The sequence below is a fragment of the Gymnoscopelus braueri genome (genome assembly GCF_963280865.1).
Source record: "Gymnoscopelus braueri genome assembly, chromosome: 24".
In the NCBI taxonomy this organism is placed as follows: Eukaryota; Metazoa; Chordata; class Actinopteri; order Myctophiformes; family Myctophidae; genus Gymnoscopelus; species Gymnoscopelus braueri.
The window spans coordinates 4,203,957-4,214,758 of record NC_137626.1 but is presented as its reverse complement, the minus strand read 5'-3'; the positions used below and the strand labels follow the sequence as shown (position 1 = coordinate 4,214,758).

Here is a 10,802-nt window from a genome sequence, read left to right as displayed (position 1 = left end):
GAGAGAGAGAGGTGTGGTGGAGGGAGAGAACACACACAAACACAACCAAAACATAAACAATGGCGAGCGGAGAAGAAGGAGGAGAAGGTCTGGAGCAGGCCCTGTCGTTGTTCCCAGGAGGAGGAGGAGGAGGAGGAGGAGAGACCGTGGGCCTCCTCCTGGAGGAGGCCTGCCCGGGGCTGGACGGGGAGGAGGAGGACCGGGCCCTGGAGGCCCTGGGCTCCCGGGTCCAGGGCTGGCTGCGGCCCTACGGCGGCCCGCTGCTCGGCCTGCAGCGGCTGCTGGTGTGGGAGAGGCCGCTGTACAGCGGCTCTGTGGCGCTGACGCTCAACACGCTGTTCTGGTAAAAAGACAATAAAAAATAGCCATATAGACATATTTCAAATATAAAGTGCTTCCCTCGTGGCCACGGATGTTACAATTATATACGGGTCCTCAGAAGTGCCTGTATTTTACCGTATTGTTCAATAAAAATAAATTTAATCCGATCGGTGGCCATTTTCCTCATTGAGTTATGATGTATTAGAGTGCATTACACCTCCGTACCGATAGGGGCGCGAAGTTGAAAGCGCGGAGAAATCTCAGAGGAAATGGCCACCGATCGGATTAAAAAAGCTTTTTATTGAACAATACGGAATATACGGGTACTTAGACCCTGGCGTTTCACTTTGTTACATCCGTGGCCGTGAGTTAAGCACTTTATATTTGAAATGTGAAACGTTTATGAAGATGTACGGGTTGTAAATGGAGAAAGTTCCAACAACCAGGAACAAGTTGCGCCATGACGCGCTTTGTGACAGACGAGCCGTCATGTGAAACCATGGCTGTGTGCAAGAGCTAGATCTACAAGCTTAGCAACGCAGTCGCTTTAATTAAAGCGACTGCGTTGCTAAGCTTGTAGATCTAGCTCTATAGCCTTGTGATCGAGACTATCATAGATCTATTTTATTTATCGAGTCTGACTTTTTACTTGGATATACAAATGTCAACAATTTATTAAAAAAATACATCCATGGTGAGTCCTTGATCCAAGGCTATCCTCTTGTCCAGGGAGATCAGGCTTTTATTGTAGTGTTGAGGATTTATTATTATGTTATTGTATGTCTTCTTTAGCCCCTTGGATCAAGACTATCATAGATGTATATTTTTAATATTTTTGACTTTTTACTTAGATATGCAAATGTCAAAAACAGTGGTGGAAGAAGTACTCAGATATTTTACTTAAGTAAAAGTAGCAATGCCACAATATAAAAATACTCTGTTACAAGTAAAAGGCCTGTGTTCAAAATGTTACTTGAGTAAAAGTACAAAAGTATTGGCATCAAAATATACTTAAAGTATCAAAAGTAAAAGTACTCAAATGTTTGAAAATAGCAGATCTACTGTAGATCTGCTACTTTCAAATAGCCTAGGTATAAAACAGGGATAAAGTGGTTAATATAATGTCTTATAATATAATAATTTATATCTGCAAAGTAACTAGTAGTGACTAAAGTTTTCAAATAATTGTAGTGGAGTAAAAGTACAATATTTTCCTCAGAGAGGCAGTGGAGTAGAAGTAAAAGTATTGAAAATTGGAAATACTCCAGTAAAGTAGAAATACCTCTACTACCACTGGTCAAACGTCGATTAAAAAAAAATGATGGTCTTCTTGATCCAAGGCTATACTCGTGTCCAGGGCGAGTTGCACCACCTCACACTAAGTTAGCCTAGTTATAGCTTAAACACATTCAATCCGGGAAAGTATCTCTGTCATTTTAGATGTCTTTGGCTATTCAAAAATTGCAGATATACAAGCTAGATCTGCTTTTTTTTTTTTTAATCGTGAAAATGAGTGCAAATCTTTGAATATATATTTTATAAAAAATTATATATATATAAAGATTTGCACAAATTTTCACATAAAAAACAAAAAATCACACCCTGTGTGAAGTGGGCGGTGTCTTGCTAGCTAATCACAATACTGAATGGAGTCAACCAATCATGTACAAAAGATAAATACATTTATTGAAACACTCTTTATGATGGACGAAACCATAACTTGAAAAAAACAAATTTATGTTTTTTTTCAAGTTATGGTTTCTTATATAGGGCTATGCACATGTGTCATGTGACACTGGCCAATCACAGTCCTGAATAGATTGTGATTGGCCAATCACGGTGCAGGATAATTGTACAAATTTCCAAACCTCACTTATAGGGGCGGTTTCACAGCGCAGGATATTTGTACATTTTTCCAAACCTCACTTATAGGGGCGGTTTCACCGCCCAAAAATGACACAGATACTTTCCAGGCTAAATGGGTTAAATGGCTTTTTTAAAGGCCATTTAAGCTTTAACTAGGCTAAGTTTGAACTTAGTGTGAGGTGGTGCAACTGGCCCCCTGGTGGGGAGCTGAGGTCCATTTCTTTGTCTTTTTTGTTGTAGTGTTGTTGATGATTTCTTGTGTTATTGTCTGTCTTTAGCCTTGGATCAAAGCTTATCATACAGATGTATTTGATCCAGTCTGACTTATAAGCAAAGGTTAGACTCGATAAAATACATCTATGATGATTGATCCAAGACTGGTATATATTATGTCTTTAAAATGTCAAGATGAATTGAATACATAGAAAAAACACAATGGTAACGAAACAAGCCCTCTCTCAGGGGCTTCTATTGTGTTATCTTTTTTTTGGTTTATCTTTATATTGTATAATCGTACGGTTCGTACCACTGGTGTTATTTATTGTACAATCTGTTAATACAGTATTTGATCGATGAAAAGTCTACGTTTTAATAGGAGCGCAAAAGTTGTTGTTACTGTAAAAGTACAGAATTCAGTAAAAGTACCAAAGTTTTGGTATCAAAATGTACTTAAAGTACTAAAAGTAGAAAGTACTTATTATTCAGAATATCCCATTTCACAAGTTTTCAATCTATAGAAAATAGCCGATCTACAAGCTCACAATGGAAATTTATATAGGGTTTAAGTGGTTAATGTATGTTTTGTAATAATAATACAAATCTGCAAAGTAACTAGTAACTAAAGTTTTCAAATAATTGTAGTGGAGTAAAAGTACGATATTTGCCTCTGAGATGTAGTGGAGTAGAAGTAAAAAGTACTGAAAACTGGAAATACTCTAATAAAGTAAAAGAGAGAGAGAGAGAGAGAGAGAGAGAGTCTGAATGCTACCAGCAGACCTTCATGTCATGCTTACTGAGCCTTGTTCTGCTGTCTTCAACCATGTAATAACAATAATATTATTATTATGTTAAGACCGGGAACGCATCTGTGTAACCACTTTAACCATTATTTTAGGCTTTGGCTATATTTGGCTATACAAAAAAAATCTTTGAATATATCAAATTTTAACTCAAATCCAGGGTCCCTGGAATAATGAGGGGGGGAGGGTGGTCCACGAACAAATAATGAGAACCACTGATATATATATTTTTTTTCAAAAAACTGTTAAGGTTTATGAGGACATTTGTAGAATCCACCAGAAGCAAAGATTTGAGTTACAAATGTTGACTTGAAAAATGTATATTCAAAGATTTGCCTACATTTTCATGATTTCCCCCCCAAAAAATAGCAGATCTACAAGCTCATAGCGCGGCACTCGGTGCCGCGCTATGAGCTTGTATATCTGCTATTTTAGAATAGTCTATAAGATAATGGTTAAAGTGGTTGAAATCTAAAGTGACAGATGCTTTCCTGGTCTTTATTATATTACCCTACCTGACAGATGTTGTCCTATTCTATTCACTGTGTTGTGAGCGTAGCTGAAAGCTACCAGCAAACCTCCATGTCATGCTTACTCAGCCTTGCCCTGGTGTTCCATTTATTTTAATTTAATTTGTTTATTTAGACGTGACACTGCATATCAATGAACAATACATGTCAATGTAATAAATGCACCGGATTTAGCAAATTTACATCCACAGTTCCCATAAAAAAACACAAAAAAAACATAAAAAACAAGCAACAATAGACTAGAGTACGTAACATTATATTACAACAGGGAAAACAAAGCATAGATACAACAACAGAGGTTCAAAATAGGTGCAAAGTATATCTATTTAAGCCTAAGACCATCATGTCACTGACATTATTATTGTCGTTATTATAACCTAACTTTATTATTACCCTACCTGACAAATAGGGCTGTCACGATTACACATTTAAGTTGACGATTAATTGTCACACAAATAATTGTGATTAACGATTTAATTGTGTTTTTGCGTTGAACATTGAAACATGAATACAAATTTATTTTTGCTTCATAATCACAAACTGCACAGGCCAGAGATATGACACATAACTTAAACATACAAAGAAATTATTGACACATTTTATAATTTCATATATCTTTTTTTAAATAGCAGAAATAGCTGATCTACAAGCTTACTGTGTGTGTGTGTGTGTGTGTGTGTGTGTGTGTGTGTGTGTGTGTGTGTGTGTGTGTGTGTGTGTGTGTGTGTGTGTGTGTGTGTGTGTGTGTGTGTGTGTGTGTGTGTGTGTGTGTGTGTGTGGCTCAATGATAGTAAACCTTCATGTCATCATGCTAGGTGGCCCTAGCTGGGGCCATTATCATGTCACATTAATATCATCCTACCTGCCAAAATGAAGTCAATAAACAGTTGGGATTATATACTGTGTATGTGATAGGCAGTTCTTTCATTATATTCAGGCGTTATGTCACCATTCTACCAAATCCACCATTTGACATGACTCTTCCAGATCACTAACTGACCATTTTGCAAGGTTGCATTTTTTTGTTTCACAGAGTACAAGCTGTCTCCTAAACAAAGTATTCTGGTACTATGCTGAACCCCAGACCCTTTACAGATCAAGTAGCATGCAGGAGGATATATTTCACTTGATTTAAATAGGGAGTATTTTAAGCATTGGGCAACCCCCCCCCCTCACCCCCCCCCCCCCCTCACTAACACTTTGAACTTACTGTATACTGAGCATGGAGGTAGAAAGAATGTGTATAAACACTGGTAGAAAAAGCACTCGATTATTTTACTTACAGTAAGTAAAAGTATCACTACTGCAATGTAGAAATACTCTTTGGGGGATTCTACAAATGTCTTCTAAATCCTAACAGTTTTCTTTTTCTTTTTAAACATATGTTGCTATAATATCAGTGGTTCTCAAACCTTTTCATGTCAAGGACCCCCAAAATGATATGTATTTGGCTGCGGACCCCCATCTCAAAATATTTTGTTCCAGAGACCCCCAGAAGCAAAGATTTGAGTAAAAAACGTTTGCTTTAAACAATATATACATTCAAAGATTTGCACCAATTTTCACGATTTTTCTAAAATGGCAGATCTACAAGCACATAGCGCTATGAGCTTGTAGATCGGCATATGGGGCGGCAGTGGCTCAGGGGTAGAGTGGCTGTACTGGTAGAGCGGCCGGATGGAAACCGTGAGGCTCCCAGTTCGATCCCGGCCTCCTCCAGAGTTAGTGTGGAAGTGTCCTTGAGCAAGACACTGAACCCCTAATTGCTCCCGATGAGCAGGTTGATGCCTTGCATGGTTTCCTCCTCCATCGGTGTGTGAATGTGTGTGTGAATGTAATGCACAATCTATGTAAAACGCTTTGGATAAAAGCGCTATTTTACCATTTATATCTGCGATTTTTGAATAGCCAATAATGGTTAAAGTTGTTACACAGATGCGTTCCCGGTCTTAACCCATTAAGACCTGGAACGCATCTGTGTCACTTAAGATTTCTTTGGCTATTCAAAAATAGCAGATATGTGCCGCGCTATGAGCTTGTAGATCTGCTATTATTGAAAAATCTTGATTTATTTATTTTTCCAAAAAACATTTTTTTCCAAAAAACACTGATGTGCGGGTCGGGTTTTTTCATGACCTGCCCCGCCCCGCCACGGAACCCAACCCGCCTCAACCCACCCCGCGAACCCATATATAAATCTATGGGGGTTGAGCCCCGCAGGTCGTACCTATAATTCTGTAAAATCATGAAGGTTAGAAAGTAATCTTCAAGTATTCACCCCAAGTGTATTTAAACTGTTTTATTGTTATTATTCGTATTCTTATTCTTATTAGGAATAAAGACAAAACAAGAGCATGTGATTTTTTATATATTTTTTGCGTGTGAGAGCGGCTGACCCGCTCACCCGCAGCTTAACTGCCTCTGAAATCCTGACTCGACCACCTGCGCCGCGGGTTACGGGTTGACCCGCGGGTTACGGGTCGGCCCGCTCATCACTAGTTAATAGGTTAACCGCTAGGCCATCGGCGTCACTGAAATAGTGGGCTATAGTTAATTCTGTATATAATTGAAATGACGGTAATGCATCTTTCCTTTGCTCTTTCAGTTGTGCCTGTGTAGCTGGTCATCACCTCCATGGGGTCATAAAAATAATACTAATAATGTGATGATGTGTGATTGTGCCCCGTCAACAGGCTGCTGTCCTCCACCTCTCTGAGGCCTCTGTTCCTGCTCAGCGTGTCTCTGCTGGGCCTCATGCTGTTGGAGAGATGGAAGCACAAGTTGGCCCTCATCACCGGTGAGACCGACCTTTGTGTTTGAGAAAGTTTTAACTGTAAAAAAAACACTAATACGTGCAGTTACGGTACTGTAAAATGATCTCCATAAAATGTGTGCATGTAATGATTCACTCAACGAATCACTGCACTAGGTTTACGATACGATTTTTCACGATTTTTCTTAAACACAAAATTATTTTTCCAGACAAATGACTCAATGTTTTTTGGGATTATTTCTCTTACACAAATCCAGTATTTTCTTCTTGTATTTTTCTTTTTACAATACTGTGTTTTCTCTTATCCTCTTTTCAATACAGTAGCAAAGACTTATCAATTCTCTTACAAAGATCCTGTATTTCCTTCTTTTCTTTTTTTTACGTGCCCTCTGCTTTTTGGGTCGGGAGGGATATGTTTTTTAATTAAATCGATTCAAATAGACCATCGAAGTCCTGACGTCATTTGTTCATCCCCAGGTTTGCGGAAGTAATTTCTCTATGGAGAATAACATTGGGTCATCTTAGAATCGTCTCGTATAAGAATTGTGGTCCAAAAATAAACAAACTGTCTCGGTGATATTGTCAGGGAGGAGGTTCTGTATCGTTTATGATAGTCAGTCACTTATATTTGATACAGCCTGTTTCTGGCGAAAATGTAACTAATTCGGCGGAAGTAACATTAGTGTTTTCTCACCGTCAGTTGATGCTTCATATCCATAAGAGTCAAACCGCCGGGATCATTTGTTTATTTTTGCAACTCGGTTCTTATTTGACACGATATTAAATAAGTCTATGGGATTCAGAATGGGGGTGGAAAACTGCGAACCAGGTAGACAAACAAAGGATGTGTAAATGACGTCAGACTTCGGTGGTCTATTGTCACCAGTTTGAATCGATTTTAATCGATTTACAATAAATCGTTACATGCCTAATGAAATGTCAAATGATTTGTAACTTGAACAGCGCTCGGTATAAAGGTTATGCAAATATTGAACTTGAGGTGCTATGGCATCAGGAGAAGATAAGTAAACCCTCGGGGTCTACAATTTGTTCGGAAACCAGTTTATCCTCTAGTTTGAATTTCTTTAGGGATAATTCACTCCCCCCCCAAAAAAAAAATGTTTCTATCCATTAGTCACCCCATGGAGACTTGAATTCATGGACTTTTTGTCTCATTCCTAAGACAATAATGTGATGACCAGTGGACCGGTAGGCAACGGTTCTGGTAGGAGACACAAAGGAGACTCGTTGTGTCTCCTACCGGAACCGCTGCCGGTCATCAAATTATTGTCTTAGGAATGAGACAAAAACTAAAAAAATATCTATGAATTCAAGTCTCCATGGGGATAGGAAAAAAAGTCATTTTGGGGGTGAACTATCCCTTTAACTTCAATCTAACACTGCTGACTTGACATTCATTACTCAAGTGAATGTCGTGTGTTTTCGTTTAGCCGTTAACATGTTTTTTGTTTAGTTTTTGATGACGTGATTTGACAATTGTCTTGTTTTTGCTCTGGCCTGCAGTTCAACATGAGCCTGAGCCCAGCCAAGCACAAAGGTACGTTTTTGTGTGACGTCTCTCTTCCCTTAATTACATGTACCTCTGAACAGCTAAATGTAAATACATGCTTGTGTTCTTCTGCTTGTTTAATAAGAACACACATCTGTGTCATTTTAAGATTCCTTTGGCTAATCAAAAAATAGCAGATATACAAGCTCATAGCACGGCACCGAGTGCCGTGCTATGAGCTTGTATATCTGCTATTTTTTTTAAAAACATGGAATTGTTAAAACACATCTACAAGCATCTAAACGAGTTCAACTATTGGGATATCTAAGAATTCCATGTCATTTGAGCATATTTCAAGCTGGATGGCAAGTTGAAAACGCCTTAGTTTGAGGACAGTTTGCCCAAACAAAATAAAACATGCCTGAAATCCGCCTGCCCCTGGGTGACTAAATAAACTCCTCTGACATAAATATAGCAGCTACAGTAAAAAAAAAACACATCTACAAGCATCTAAACGAGTTCATCTATTGGGATATCTAAGAATTCCATGTCGTTCCTTTCTATTCTTCTTATTGTTATTTTCGAGCTGCGTTCGCTTCCCGCGTTCGCGCGTCTTACTTGTGATATGTATGTATCTATGTATGTACGTACATACATACATACATACATACATACATACATACATACATACATACATACATACATACATACATACATACACGTGTGCACACAATCACATACATGTGTGTTTTAAATTTAAAGCGAACATTTTTAACTCTGATCTGTGCTTCTGGGGGTCCCTGGAACAACATATTTTGAGATGGGGGTCCGCGGCCAAATACATATCATTTTGGTTGGTCCTTGAGTTGACATGAAAAAGTTGGAGCACCACTGATATAGCAACATACTGTTAGGATTTAGAAAACATTTTTAGATGTGTGTTCCCGGATTGAATGGGTTAACCCCTAACCCTGTCATATCATCATCATCATAAGCATGGACTCCTCCCCATGATATTTATGAGAATCCTAAGATGTTGCTATAAATATATATATATATATGTTATATATATATATATATATATATATATATATATATATATATATATATATATATATATATATATATATATATATATATATATATATATATATGTTATATGTTATATATAGCTCAAATCTAAAATGACACAGATGCCCTCTCAGTTTTAATGTGGCCATCGTGTGTGTGTGTGTGTGTGTGTGTGTGTGTGTGTTTGTGCATGTGTGTGTGTGTGTGTTTGTGCATGTGTGTGTGTGTGCTCTCTTCCGCCCACAGAGAGGCCGGTAGTGTGGCGCCTCGTCTGCTCAGTGTTCCGGAGCTCAGCCACCACCTGGCTGACAGCTACCTGACCTGCTGTCTGTACCTGCAGGAGATGCTGCAGTACAAACGCCAACACCACGGCAAGGTACTGGGCCAGTGTTGATTTAGTCGACTAAAACTATGACGAATAATGTTGGTCGACTGCCTTTTTTCACTGACGAAAACTAAATAAAAGCTCATTTATTATGACTAAAACTAAGACTAAATATATTGACAATTTCATCAACAAATAAAAACTAGATCCAGTAGAACTAAAAGACAAGTCATTTTATGTGTGGTTGCGCTCGGGTGTTGCGCTCTGAAAATAGCAGATCTACAAGCTCGCAACGCGTCGTGCTGCGATGCGTTGTGAGCTTGTAGATCGGCTATTTTCAGCATGCAATGAAGTGTAAAATCAGCCATTACGACGCCATCAAGCCACCCCCAAAATACATTTTAGTCGACTAAATCAACTGTAGATTTAGTCGACTAAAATCTTATGATGTTTAGTCGACAAAAATGTTGGGCTAATAGGTGTGTGTGTGTGTGTGTGTGTGTGTGTGTGTGTGTGTGTGTGTCTGGCTCATTTCACACTGTTTGACAAAGCGTATAGATCGGGACTTGGCCTGACAAAACCTTTCAGTTGTGAGATGTATTTATTTTTTTGCATTAATCCCTGATTATAAGCCCCTCCCATCTCACTGGTGATGAATAGTCATAATTAATATGTTTTGCCCTGAAGCCTGGATGTGCCTGTGACTCATGACAGGCTAATAACACAAACTTGGGAAAACAGGTGTGCGTGTCAGTGGTGCAAAAAGTACTCACAAAAGTATAAATACTGCAATGTAGAAATACTCTGTTACAATTAAAAGTCTGGAATTCAAAACGTACAAAAGTATTCATTATGCAGAATGTCCCATTTCTAGTTTTCAAATGTATAAAATGTATAACAATCATTTGAAAATGGCAGATCTACAAGCTCGCTTCGTGACGCATTGTGAGCTTGTAGATCGGCTATTTTCAAATGGCCGAAATGTATATAGGGCTGAAGTGGTTAATGAATGTTTTGTATTAATAATCAAAATCTACAAAGTAACTAGTAACTGAAGTTTTCAAATAATTGTAGTGGAGTATAAGTATTATATTTTGAGATGTAGTGGAGTAGAAGTAAAAGTACAAAAAATTGGAAATACTCCAGTAAAGTAAAAATGCCTCAAAAATTGTACTCAAGTACAGTACTTGAGTAAATGTACTTACCGGTAGTTACTTTACACCACTGAAACATGGATGGCTCCAAAGCTATTTTTGGATCATCCATTCTCTCCCCTTTTCACAGCATCGCATGAGGTGACAGAAACCAGCAGGCTGTCTTTTAATTAAAGTCATTTAATTATTCATGTTTGAAAATATACCAACCCTGTTCAGCTCAGTAGAGCCTT

General features: G+C 38.3%; 1 protein-coding gene across 1 annotated transcript in view; it reads left to right on the top strand.

The window, feature by feature from the left end:
- The window catches only part of retreg2 (reticulophagy regulator family member 2), a 31,412-nt gene continuing 20,610 nt past the window's right edge, over positions 1-10,802 (top strand). The window contains exons 1-4 of the mRNA XM_080422545.1: positions 1-343; positions 6,430-6,533; positions 8,034-8,067; positions 9,337-9,466. Coding sequence (XP_080278671.1) covers positions 60-343; positions 6,430-6,533; positions 8,034-8,067; positions 9,337-9,466 — 552 coding nt within the window. The 5' untranslated portion in view covers positions 1-59. The remainder of the gene's footprint in view (positions 344-6,429; positions 6,534-8,033; positions 8,068-9,336; positions 9,467-10,802) is intronic.